The following is a 14,233-nucleotide window of genomic DNA, read 5'->3' as shown; positions in this document are numbered from 1 at the left end:
TTCACCCAGCAACAGGACTTCCCTAATTTGATTTTTTTCCCTCCAGGAATGATGACGGATTGTACTGAGCCCTCTATACCCTGGTCTTTGGTGCCTGTGGTAGGCAGAACAATGCTTTCCTTCCCTTCTCCATAAGACTTTCATGTCCTAATCCCCGAAACCTGTGAATATGTTACTTTAAAGGCAAAAGGAGGTTTTGAGGGTGTGATGAAATTAAGGCTCATGAGGCAGGGAGGTTAGCCTGGATTGCCCAGGTAGACCTAATGTAATCACAAGGGTCCTTATAAAAGAGGGAGACTGGAGTGTCAGATGTGTCCGAGAAAGAGATGTGATGATGGAGAGAGATGTGACAACTGAGGCAAAAGTTGGAGTGATGCCACTGCTGGAAGGGGGCCGTGAGCCCAGCAGTACAGGCAGCCACTAGAAGCCCAAAAAGGTAACAAGCAGATTCTCCTTGAGAGCCTCCAGGAAGAACACAGCCCTGCCAACATCCTGACTTTAGTCCAGTGAAATCACTACAGACTTCTGACCTCCAGAACAACAAAAGAATAAATTTATGTTAAGTCACTGAATTTGTGGTGATTTGTTTCAGCACCAATAGGAAACTAATATAGTGCCCTTACATGCAGTACTAGGTTGTAAGAACTCAACTGAAGTTTAGGGTAGGATTTGTCCAGACCTAAAGAGCTAGACTAAAATAAGCAGTTTTAATAATATACAATATTGTTAATGGTATTAATAATAATAAACAATTGTTTTGCCATTTCATTGTAATAGCAAAGGTAGCTCTCCCAGCCCCCTCCTCAAAAAAAAACTCACTGAAGTTAAATGAGAAATGTGGCAGTACGAGCAAATGTTATAGCTAGATAAAAGCATAATCACTACCCACTACTGAGCGAATCTTTATCTCAGGATGGATCCGGATGCCATTTTTATAAACTCTTATTATCCTAAAGGATGAATGTTTTCTCTGCTAGTAAAATAGCATTTGATACCTTCTACAAAGGCAAGAGAAGAATTTAAAGAGCTTTTAAAGTCTTATTACTAACCAAAATCGCTAACCATGCATGATATTTTACCGGTATCATTTAGTTCAAATCTCCTTCATCACTCAGTTAAATTTTAGTTCATGCAGGTGTTAAGTACAAAGAGGCAACAATCAGCCCGTGGGGTCCGCGTGCCTTAAACAGCGCCATACTAGATGGGGAAGATGAACTGCCCTGGCTTCAGTCATTGGAGCCTCCTAGCTTTCAGTTTTGGTCAAAGGGGTTCACAGGCCAACAGGAAGGTCACTAGATGCTCAAATTACCACTCCAACGGCGTCCTGCTGCTAGCCACCACCAGCTGGCTGTCCACCATAGCGCTTCCGGCTCCATGACACTCACAGTTCCCAACTCACAGAAGTCTGGGGGCAACTGCAGGTCCCCTTGAGGCCACTTACCCTGACGTTGCAAAGGGAAGTCCTGAGCTATGCCCTAGTGCACCCTCTAGCCCAGAAATAATCCACACCTGCCCGCAGAAGGTTCATTTCAAGACCACATTCTCAAGTAGGGCCTGTTTCCCCCTCAGGATTTCATAAAATCATAGACCCACAATTGTAATGTAAACTCTTGGCCTGAACTTACTTTCCCTCCTTCCTCCTGACCAGAACCAAATGAACGTTGTTTAATACCCAAAATAGTCTACATCCACATAACAGGACTCCTTTTGTTTCAAAAACTAAATTACTTCTTTGTAACACATCCCGATATGACATTGTATCTCCTGGGCTACACCGCCCAGGAAAGACTTATCTCCTCAGAGCAGAAGTTTGGTTCTAAAGACAAAAATGTTTTCTGCTTCACTCTGTTTCAGTTTGTTCTAGGGTCTGGCAGCTGATGTAACTCCATCACTGATAACGCGTAAGTTTCTCAACCTGTGCCTTAAGTTACCTGCCTAGAAAACTGAGGTAGGATCTATTTTCTTCAGCTTCCTGAGTGAAGGCACTCTAAATAAGCACCATTTCCTTCCAATGTCTAGAAAAAGTTCCGTCTACTCCAAACATTGGAAAGAAGAGTCGACAACATGCATAGAATATCCTCTGCTGTCCCTGAGTAATGATTTTTATGTGTGTGAGGAAGATTAGCCCTGAGCCAACATCCGTTGCCAATCCTCCTCTTTTTGCTGAGGAAGACTGACCCTGGGCTAACATCCGTGCCCATCTTCCCCTACTTTATATATGGGACACCTGCCACAGCATGGCTTGATAAGCAGTGCGTAGGTCCACGCCCGGGAACCGAACCTGTGAACCCCGGGCCGCTGAAGCAAAGCACGCGAACGTGAACACTATACCCCCAAGCCAGCCCCCTGAGTAATGATTTTCATTAAACTTTTTCATGCTTAGGTTCTGGATGCATTCATGACTCCACTCTCATGACTATTTATCTCCCTACAACACACTTACTTTTATACCTTGGAAGTTTTTAGTATGTCTGTCCTGTGTATATTCCCTTTTGGTCTTGCTCATTTCAGATTATGGACTCCTAACACGTAAAAACTATGGCTTTTCTCTTATTTTTTAAGTGCTTAATCAGCTGCTATTTGGCAATAATGTTAGAAGGACATAGAAAAAAAGGTCAACCACCTAACACCATTTCTCATCCCATAAACTCATCCATAATCTTTTTAATTTCCTCCTCTACTTTTTGTTTTACTTAGAGCTTAGCATTTATTTTCAAACAGGTGCTAACAAGAGTTTTTTTAAGTTTGTTTATGTACTTTATTTACAATTCACAAGATTTTTTCCCTCCCTGTTTCAGTCTGCTTGGACTGCCATAACAAAACACCACAGAATGGGTGGCTTCAACAACAGAAATTTATTTCTCACAGTTCTGGAGGCTAGAAGTCTGAGATCAGGGCGTCAGCACGGTTGGGTTCTGGTAAGAGCTCTTTTCCCCGCTTACAGAAAGCCACCACCTTGATGTGTCCTCATGGCACAGAGAAAGAGAGAGCAAGCTCTCTGACGTCTCTTCTAAGGGCTAACCCCATCAAAAAAAGGACTCCACTCTCAGGATTGTATCTAAACCTAATTATCTCCCAAAGGCCCCATTCTCCAAATACCACCACACTGGGGGTGAGGGCTTCAACATATTAATTCTGAGGAGACACAATTCAGTCCATAGCACTCTCCTTTTAGGGACAATTTTTATCTGCCTTAGAATTAGTCTATACAAAGAGCTTCTTCATTAAATAAGCACAGAGACTGAACACCTGCATAGTCCCAGGCCCAGGCTTAGTGCTAGGTATTCAAGGATGAATAAACACAATTCCTGACATCAGCAGCCCCAGTATTCTCAGGTTCTAGTTGTAAATACCCTATTGTGTTGACTCCCCATGGCAGCCACGCTCAGATCTCCCACCTAGAGAAGCACAGCTGGCTGACTGACAGCCTCCAGCTGCCACAACTTGGGGTGCACCACGGCATTCATGCTGAGGCTGTGCTTCTGCTGGGCTGCTACCAGCCAGTGCCTGGGCACACAGAGGTCCTGGAGTCAGGCCTTTCCTGCCCATCATGGGACTCCTCAAACAGAGAGCTTTGCTCAGGGAGGCCCCATCAGCCCAGTCAAGACTTTCTCAGAACCTCACTGCAGTCTAAAGCTCTTCCTCCCCAATCCTCCTTCCTTTCACAGGAATCAGACCTGCAGCACGGTCTGAAGGCTCTCCACACCTTCTCCTGTTCCTTTCCCCTTTATCCCTTACGGACATTTCCCTAATTCATTTCTTGCACGCCTAATCCCAATTTGGCATCTGCTTCTCAGAGGACTCAAAAAAACATACTCACAAAGTGACTCATAAAAAAACAAAAAACATGGCTAGCTCCCAAGTAACCTATTCATCTAACTGGGAACAAATATCACCCAATTTTGTTTTGAGATTGCAAATGCTATACACAAAATCTAGCATCTTGAATGAATACATAATATACATAAAAATATACTCATCTGAGAAAAGCAGCTAAAACAAAAAGTGATAGAAAGAATAAAGAAAATCTGTTTCTTCTTAAATTCAGACTAAGGCAAACTGAAAATGGTGCTCACTTTCATTTAATGTGATTGACCATGTGCCAGATGTTGTGCAAGCCATCATGGAGGATACAGTGCAAGCCATCATGGAGGATACAGAGACAGACACAAGAGTCCCCACCCCAAAGGAATTTACAATCTGGTCATATCATTTACTCAGAATTCCTGCTTCATCTGTTTTAAACAATCTCCTTAAACTTTCTGTGCACACATATTCTTCTGTGCAAGGTGGATGAGAAACAAAACCACTTGATGTCTTTTTATTTGGTCTTCAAAAGTCAACATCACTCTGTTTCCTGTCCACAGTCTCGGAATCCCCTCCCTAGGCCTTCAAAGGGAAAAAGTCAAGACACTTTGTCACCGAATCTTAAGATTAGAAAAGTCCTTTAATGCTCATCTACATAGATACAACCCCATATTTCTGAATTAAGAAATGGACTCAGGGCATCTGAGTCAACTGACACAGACTCATGTGAAAAAAAAAAAATCCTAAAACACTTGAAGATATTTGCCTTATTTGTGCTGTGAAACATATCATACATACAAAAATGTATATACGGCAATTATGTAGTTTTGAGAATAAAGCAAACACTATGTGCCCACCATTCAAGTTAAGAAGTAGAATATTACTAAAACTTTTAAAGCCTTTTTCCTCCCTCTACTCTCCTAGAGCCGCGTTTCTCGCCTCGGCACTACTGACATTTAGGGCCAGATAACTGTTACGTGCTTAACCAGTGTATTGTTGGATGGTTAGCAACACCCCTGGCCTCAACCCACTAGATGCCAGCAGCATATCACCACCACCCTTGGCTGTGGCAACCAAAAATGCCAAACCAGATATTGCCATATATCCCCTGGAGGGCAAAATCACCCTCTGTTGAGAACTGCTGCCCTAGAGGTAACCACATCTGAAATTTTGCTTTCCTTTATAGTTTATTTACCAATATATGTAACCCTAAAACAATGTACTAGTTTTACTGTTTCTGACCTTTGTAGAAATGAAATCATATTGCATGTATTTTCCTGTGACTTTTTTTCATTCAACTTATATTTGTAAAATATATCCATTGTGTATTGTATAGCTGGAGTTCATATATAGTATTTTTAGTTCATATATTTTTGCTGCTATATGATATCCTGTGAAATTAAAATTCCACAATTAATCCAATTTGTTACTGATGGACATCCGCATTATTTCTAATATTTTGCTTTTATGAATACTTCTGCTAGGAACATTCCCTGCATGGGTCTTCTTACAATTACACAACAATTTCTCAGAGGTATATACCCAGGAGTGGATTTGCTTGGTCACAGAATATGCTGGCATCAACTTTATTATTTTCCAAAGTGGCTGAATAAATCGACACTCCCACCGGCAGTGGAAGACAACCCCCATAGCTCCACATGTGCTCCATTGCTCAGTTTTTCACTTATATTTCCAAGCCATTTGGTACCGCAAAAACATACATTGCTTACCGTGTAAATGCCAATTCTACAAACAGCAAATGAGATCTGGATACATTCAGACATTCTCTACAAGATTAAAATAAGAATAAGAGATTATAACTAAATGTTTGTCCCAAAGAACTGACTTCTCCCCCCTTGTCTTGCTCCCCTCTTTAAAGAAAATCTGCTGTACTCGACATCTGTTTTATGAGCAAGTGGTGAATTTTTTCCTTCTCTGCTTTTTCTAGGCCAGCTTTAATAAGACAGGGATAATAAAATGCGTGGCATAGTGCTTTATCATGGGACTATAAAGCGGATACTTCATCCTCCAATTCGATAGCATCATTTAAGGAATGTGACTTATTGTAATGGTTTGATTTTTTCTTTTAAATCCTGCTCTAATATCCAATTTTTAGTGATTAATTCTTTGACTGCTAGAAGTAGCTTTATAAGCACTTATTTTTTTAGTTCAATTCTTACCAGATCATAAATATCTACAATCCTTATAGAAAAGTAACCTTTGTAAAAAGGAAAAGCTCACAGTTATATACTAGAAGTTTTGAATGGGCTGAATTTAGAGAGAAGACTGAGGTCCTTGGTTCCAGAATATCAATGACAGTACTCAATGTAGAATTCACAACTTCTCACTCCCAAATGAAGTTCAGATTCCTTAAACTCATGCCCACTCACAAAACCATGCATTCCAAACATGAGTATTGATTTATTTTCTTTTAACTGGAGGAATATTTTTAGCACATTAAATTGGTATGTAGTCAAAATAACCCTAACTTAGTACAGACCAACATTGTTATTATGGTTTATTGTTGTTAAGTAAAAGCTTCTCTGTAAAGAGTTTATAATGCCACAAATCTCAGCAATCATGGTTGTATCCATTGTGCCAAGGAAGCAGAGATACAGGATCCCCAATTCCCATGGTAGCCAAAAGGCTTCCAAAGATGTATTCCTTCTGAAGGCCAAGAAGTCATATCAGACTGATTCTGCAAAGGCCCCTGCCCCTTCAGATATCCGTTAAGAAACTGAATTCTGTAAGATTAAAGGGAATTGGTAAGAAAGCCAAAGGCTATATGCACAGACGTTCAAAATAAAAATTACAGCAATGGAAAAATCAAACTCAAAAGATAATTTGTGGAGTGAAGTTCTTAAACTCAATCTACACTTTCAAAAAATTCCCAACATTCACGGCTGCTATTGTTCAAACAAATGGCTGATGATTTAATATTGGGGATCCTTTCTACTATTAGGGTATCATTATTATCGTAACACCATTGGGTTTCTTTAGTTGTAAACAAAATACACTACTGGAAACACCCCAAGGCAATGCCCCCGGCCTCCTCAGAGCTGAAAGGCAGAATGCTCATCACCTTGTCCAAGATCCATTCTTCCCTTCCACGTTTGCAAATTACCCCAATTTGTACAAATTTATTATTTCACAACTCTGTCGATAAGCTGGAAAGGTTATTTTGGCCAAGTAAAAAATAACTATCTTATTTTATGTCACCCAGAATTAAAAAGTCTACTTCCCAGCCTTCCTTGGAGCTATGGACTGTCCTGTGACTAAGTTCTCCATAATGAGATGTAAAGTGAAGGATGGCTGAAGGTAACTGACCCTAAGAAGGACCGCTTTTTGCTCTTCTGCCTTACCTACTTCTGTTTCCAGTCTGTAACGGAGACTTAATGAAGCTCCAGCCACTATCTTGGATGCTGAGGACACCTGCGAATGGTGGACACGTGAAGTCGAACCCAAGGATGAGCAAGCCTGGAGACAGAGACGACAGTGGAGTAGCCACACCACCCTCCTCCACTTCGCACATGAAATAGAAATAAGCCTCTAACTTGTTTAAAGACTGTTGTGTGTCTCTTTCAGCCTACTAATTGTAACTGGTTCAGAACACATTCATTTTTAAAAAGTAGGTGTCCCCGGTGCCATAAAGGAAGGAGCCCTAGCATTCGTCATCAGAGAGCAACTCTTTGTTTGTAAGAGCTTTATCTTTTAAAGGGGTGACATATTCATTCTTTAGTTACTAAAAACCTTCTTTCCACTCCTTCTTCCTTTTCACATTCCCAAAATGTACAAGTACTGTGATTGGGATTGCCAAAATTATTACCCTGAAAACCCTCAACTTATTTTGTGGAATTTTTTTCTGACTAGCCTTATTACCTCATTCTAAAACCTCTAATCCTTACAAATACTGCCTTATCCATAAACATCCTACCTCAGACCAAGTAGCACACCTACTGCCCAAATTCCAAATTTATTGTAACAATAATGTTCTCCTGAACGGCCTCTTCACTCTAATTAAAGGGAATCAGATATAAAGAGATATTTAAAAGCATAACCAAACTTCCTTTGGTTATGGTATAGGAACTGGTAATAAATTTAAAATGATTAGTTCATATTCTTTCCCTATATAAATGCTCCATTTGCAAGACTCCATTTCATTTGAACCGCAAACACACGGGATATAATGCATAGCTTAGAATGAAAGATGAGTAGTTAATCATTACCAAGTAAAGAATGGATCTCCACCCTAGATAAACTCTGATCCAGCAGCCTCTACATCAGCCTTCACAGATCTATGTCTAGACTTGCCTAAGAAAGAAATGAAGACTATTATTTCAAAAACAACATTCAGAACAATCTCATTGTCTTTGCTGCTTCATCTGATGAAAATGCAAAAATGCGATGTTGTCAAAAGCAAGTTAAAATCTGTTAACATAGATTTACAGAAAAAAGTGTGAAACCCAGAAAGAAAGAAAAATACTTAATTTGAAATTAATACGATTACTTACAGTTTACTGTTGTTTTCCCTAAGAAATTTCAAAGGTAAGCATGAAAACAAAGGAGAAAAAAAATCTTCAACAAGATAGCAGAAAATAAATGTTATTTACTATCCGATCTAAAAAAAATTGAGTTCCAAGTATAACAAATCTCAGTTCCACCTGAGAGTGAAAAAAACACTAATTTTCTTTTCCTAAAAGAGCTGTTTTTAAAATGTTTTGATGTATTGCGCCATCCCTCATCTTGTATAAAGCAAGATGACGGTCGTGCTTCCTTATTTTCTCCTCTGTCACTTTGTGTGTGATGAAAATAAAAGGTTAATACAGCCAAGCCAACTCTTCCGAGTAGCAGGAGCAATCTGTTAGAGCTGGGACAATAAGAACGGGGGAGGGGGAGCAATGAACACCTTCCAGTGAGGCCCCTGCCTGGATCATCTACTTCCAAATAAAGCTAACTAAGATCTAGCACTTTCTCTTGACAGAATCCCAAAACAAATGGGCTGGAGGCAAAGACGCAGTATTTGGAGAAGGTGGAGAGAGAAGACCGGTTCTAGTGCGTTCCAAGGTGCATGGGAGCTCCAAAATGCTGAGTGGGTGGAATCCCGCCTGAGTAAAGGTCATGTCTGTCATTACGCTTTACTCACTCCTCCAGACTGACAGAAACAGACCCTTGCGAATGCCACCTACTTCAGAACTGCTACCTCCTTCTGTTCGTGTTGTCACTGAAAACACTAACAGCGAATTATTTAACAACTCCCTTAGTACGCTTGAAAGGTTACTTTCTCCAAATGGGAAATAAGTTAACTTTTTAAAAAACTCATAAACTTATATTTACAAAATAAAATGAAGTTTTGTTTATAAAATGTGGAGGGTTTTGCTCCTCAACATCTATTTTATAGCTTCTTCAGACTAGGAAAAAGGATGGTGACAATGAACCCGGAAAGAAACATTTGCATCTAAAGCAAAGCTAAGAAAACTGGTCTCTCAACATTTTCTAAAACGTTTTCAACTGTAACAGTGCCACCATCATCCCAAGAGCGTCTATACTTCCCAAGCAATCTACAGCTGTCCAGGAACGGCACATGTAAGAGTGTCACCAGTAATTCAAAAAGGCATCGTTGCCCTCACCTGTTACAAAATATTAATCTTCAGCACATGATCTCTTTGTGAAATTCAATCACAAAGATCTAAAAAGCCCTCAGAGATTTGAAGAGTCATCTAGCAAAAATAACCAAAGACAAACATAAATCATCATGTTAGAATTTACAGATTTCATCCCAGCAAAATTTTCACCAATCTTATGCAAAATAGCACTAAAGGTCACATATAATACAAAAAACAAACGCAGACTTCGGCTCAAAGCTAAAGGTAAGGACAGTTCTCCTTCTGAAAGTTCTGATTAAAGAGTATGGGGAGAGGGAAAGAAATGCCCTTCTAATTTACCAGATTAAAATAATTAGTACCACTTAACTGGGAGGATTTATTCCTTCACTTTTTATCAGGCACTGGGGATAAAAAATTCAATCCAAAAAAAGAAAAAAAAAATTTGCTAAGCATCATTACTGCGAGAGGCATTGCTAGGTATACAAAGATAAATAAGACCAAATCCCAGCATCAGTGGTCCTCCAGCTCAGGAGAGAACAGTAATGTAACCGACTGTGACAGACAACAGCAACATAAACGTGTTCAGCATAAGAAGTATGCACAAGGGGTTTCAGGGAGACAGAGTAGGAGCATGGAACCCATTACATGGGTGTCAGGAGAGACTTCCTAGAGGGAGAACTTCCTGGATAGAGTCTTAAAAGATCAGGAGTTAGCTAGGTGAACAGGTGTACAAAAGAAGAAAAGATCATCCCAGATGAAAGCGACAACATGAGTAAAAGCAAGAAACATCACGGGACATGCAAGCATTTGAGGGCTACTGGCGTATGCCTGAAATACCCTCCTTTTCTTTCCAAATAATCACATTTCAATCTGATGTCAGTTATTGATACTTGTTGACTGTCTACACACTACCTAAAATTCATTCCTACTAATATACAAAGCATTCTTATTTTAAGATTTATCTCTAACTCCCTGCCAAAGAAGTTCCATTTGTTAAGGACTAAGCTGTCTGTCACATTACAAAGCCTGCTCTGCCTCTACACCCTTGCAGAGGAGAAGGCCCACAAGCAAGATGGCCACAGCTCATTAAACCAGCAGGCCATCCATCCTTAAACTGGCCAACAAGCACGGGGCATCCCAGCAGGAAGAGCTGGGCTAGACCAATCATCTTCTCGCTCTCCAAAATCTGAGTGGAAAAATACTGAGAAGACGAAGCAGTAGCAGTGGGAAGTCAAGCTGAGAGAAAACAAACAGCAAAGCTATTAAGTAACTTCATGACCATGAAGAATCATAGCAACCTAAATTGATGAGGAAGCCAAAAGTATGGACAAAAAGAAACTACATGGAAAAGACAAGACACACAAAGCAGAGGAGAATACCCGTTAGGAAGCTCAAGAGAATTAGACCCAGAGAGATACAGGTGTGTGAAGAATGGCTGAATGTAGTTGCAGAGAAGTCTGTTTCTGAGTGAAAAAATTATATTCTCCAGCTTCCCTTACAGCTAGGTATAGGCCATGTGACCAAGTTCCGGCCAATGAGATACAATCAGAAAGTCTTAAAAGTCTTCTAGAAGGGAATTACACTCTTCTGCCCTTTCTCCATCCTGCTGCCTGGAATGCAGAAGTGATGGCAGGAGCTCTGGCAGCAATTCTGAACCCTGAGTTTAAAGTCCACATACCAAAGGCAGAAGCATCTTGGGGCTCTTCTGGACTTACCTGCCTGAGAAAAAAATAAACTTGTCTATCTTGTCAAAGCCACTATTTTCCAAATAATTCCAATCCTGATACACTGGTTGAGACAGTGTCACCTCAGCAAGAAGGATAGTCCATTAAGACAGTTAAACGGAAGTGCATTGTGTTCCACTTTATAGTAGTAGTATTATCCCCAATTTAGAGATGGGGAAATAGATAGCAGCTAGTATGTGGCAGAACCAACATTTGAACCCAAATCTTATGGATTTGAGAGCCCACACTCTCAACCATTAAGAACAAATGAATGCAAATGAAGTCAAAGAAACTGAATAGAGCAGGTTCACAAGTATGTTATAGTTCAATGAATATTCTGACTACCGAAGGCCAATAAAAAACCCATTCTCAATGTGGTATCACTTACCTACCACAAATTACACTTCTCACAAGTCCCTGTGACCCTCTAACCTATTAGACATCAAAGGCTTTTCCCAACACAAGTGCTACTCTAAGTCCCTAGGAAAGGGTAGATGGGCACTGGAAACTGAATACAGGCCCCAGCCCCTGGTGCATGGCAGAAACTTGCCAAATTCTGATTCGTAAGGAGTGGAACAGATTTTTAAGAGCACAGAGGATTCTGGGGGACCAGCAGCATATTTTTTTAAGGTGGTACGAGGTCTTTTTTTAAGGAGGTAAGAGGTTTTATTTTAAGGTAGTAAGGAGTCTTTCTCATTAACTTTATACAAAATAATTTCCATACACCACGACAACTGGAAGACCTCAGCTTTCATACTGTAACTCCCCAGGCTACCGATGCAATATCCCTAGGATGTTTCACCGCCCCAGTATGGTAAGGGTGGGATGGAGTGGTGATCCTTTTGAAAGGCTTAAGGATTTTCAATGACCAAGTTGAAGGCACCAGTGTACTTTGCATTAATCCTCTTCATCAAATAAAGAAATACGTATTTGTCCTGAGCACCTACTCTATGCCGGGCAGTGTCCTCCGCTGGAGACGGAGCAGGGCAAAAAGCCCCTGCTCTCCCAGAGCGCACCCTCTAGTGGGGATGGCAGGCAAAGCAACAAATGAGTCAAGTGAGATGATGGTAAGTGCCATGAAGAAAACTAAAATAAAGGAATAGAATGTGCGGGGAGAGCGGATTTGGGGTATTACTATTTTTCAGAGCAGGTGTGGTCATTCTAACAATATTATGGACAATAAAATAATGGATGCCAGAAAAGCTTTGAACAACTTTGCTTTGAAAATATTCTCCCATGAAAAGTCACAGCATCAGACACTCAATTCAACAGTCCACAGATATTTATTAAGAAGCAGTTCAGGGAGCCACTGAGAGCATAGATCTGGGTGCCAGACTTCCTGGAATCAAATCCCAGCTGTACAACTTACTATCTGTGGGACCTTAGGCAAGTTACTTCACCTCTTTGCATCTCAATCTGTCATTTGTAAAATGCAGATACCAGTCGTACCTATCTCAGGGGGTACTAAGACGATTAAATGAGTTATAAAAGGAAACACAGTAAATGCCAAATTTCTGTGTACTTATTTTTTCAGTGTCTACTGTGCTCCAGGTGCACAAATTCCACCACGCATCTGCACTAAGGGGCCCTAGACACTGGGGGGCCCTGGGAGATGCCCTCTGCCATCAGCTTCTGTGGACACCTTGGATTCAGGTCTCCACATTCCAGCACTCGGACTTCTCACTGGAAACACTGTAAACCAGGACACTAACTCCAAGATCCCCCAAAGGAAGAAATGCTCCAAGGCCAGAGGGCTTGGCACCCACACTCTACCCCCACAGACCCAGCAGCAGAAGCCAAAATAAAATCCATTCACTTCAGCCAGACCCCACATTATTGTCCAGCCAGGCAATTTACATCTATGTTTAAACTGAAGAGGTTTTAGTCTACATTATGTGAAATTTTATTATTCCATTATCACAACATTTTAATATTCAATATCATTAATATTTTATGATATTATTTTAAAATGATAGGCATCTAGTTTGCAATTCATTGCCCACTAGACACTTAGGAGCATCATTACTTACAATCATAAGGAAAATTATATTTTTTAATTCTCTAAAATATGGATTTATCCTCCATTCCCGCTCTCCCATTACCTTTTGGATATAATTGAGTACAACTTTTCAGCACTGCCTTTCTACTAAAACCTTAGAAACTGTCATTTAGGGATTCTGTCTTTGAACTTATCATTTTAAGCCTCTATCTTGAGCATGATGCTTATACTGTCAAATCTATATTTAAAGTCCTCAAAATATTCGCAAGCCCTTTTACGAAATCAATACCTCCATATTAACTTATAAAACTTATTGTACCACCCAGAAAGAACCACTGGTTACAGGAGAATGTGGTCTAACCATTTAAAGGATCAAAAAATTTCCTAATGGTTTACAAATTAGAACATCTGGACTTTTCCTCTTGTTTTTCTGACTGTGGAAAGTGAAGAAAGGTAAGTGTGAGCTTTGAGTTTAGACAGACCTGGGTTCAAATCATTCAGGGTGTGACCTTAGAAAACCTACTCAGCCGCCCTGAACTTTAATAACTGGTCCTCAGACATGAGAAGAGAGGAGTAACACTTATACTACTAACCTTATCGGATCAAGTAAGCAAGCATCAGGTGCCGGGCAAAGAGAAGACATTCTCTCAAACTCACTGAAGCCGAGGCCAAGCTGCCCACATCTACTGCTGGGACGCGGACGAGCTTCCCCAACAGGTGTCGTGTCATGGGTGTGTCGTTGTCATCATGTCATGTCCCCTCACTACACCCCCACCCCAGACCCCCTCCTGCCCCTGTATAATCCAGTCTCCAGGCAGCACCTAGTGCAAGTTTTCAATACACAGATCAGGTCCTACCACCTCCTGCTTAAAACCATTTATCAGTTTAAGAGTAATCTTAAATGCAACCCAACTCCCTACCATAACCTCCTGGCCCCTCAGGATCTTGTCTGGCTCCTCTCTAGGACCCGGCTTCAGGATCAATTTCTTTGGGCCACTGTTCAGTATCTAATACCCCCAAACTTGAGACACATGAACAGCCATACCACTTTCTTACACTTGCTGAAGACAAATAACCTCAATCAAGATGGTTAGGCTCTC

General features: G+C 40.6%; 1 protein-coding gene across 5 annotated transcripts in view; it reads right to left on the bottom strand.

Annotated features, from left to right (window-relative positions):
- ARL15 (ADP ribosylation factor like GTPase 15) overlaps nt 1–14,233 on the bottom strand; it is a 407,407-nt gene that overhangs the window by 372,459 nt on the left and 20,715 nt on the right. For 2 of the 5 annotated variants that reach the window (XM_058564092.1, XM_058564093.1), the window contains 2 exons: nt 8,034–8,118; nt 5,538–5,594 (listed from right to left, as the gene is read on the bottom strand). In XM_058564092.1, the coding sequence (XP_058420075.1) occupies nt 5,538–5,591 (54 nt within the window). In that variant the 5' untranslated portion in view covers nt 5,592–5,594; nt 8,034–8,118. Of the gene's footprint in view, nt 1–5,537; nt 5,595–7,169; nt 7,285–8,033; nt 8,119–8,318; nt 8,338–14,233 lie in introns of those variants that run through there. The other 3 variants (XM_058564094.1, XM_058564095.1, XM_058564091.1) reach the window with 3 other exon arrangements.

This window comes from Diceros bicornis, chromosome 20, assembly GCF_020826845.1.
Source record: "Diceros bicornis minor isolate mBicDic1 chromosome 20, mDicBic1.mat.cur, whole genome shotgun sequence".
Classification (NCBI taxonomy): domain Eukaryota; kingdom Metazoa; phylum Chordata; class Mammalia; order Perissodactyla; family Rhinocerotidae; genus Diceros; species Diceros bicornis.
Note: the sequence above shows the minus strand (reverse complement) of the source record. Positions and strands in the feature narration are given on the sequence as shown.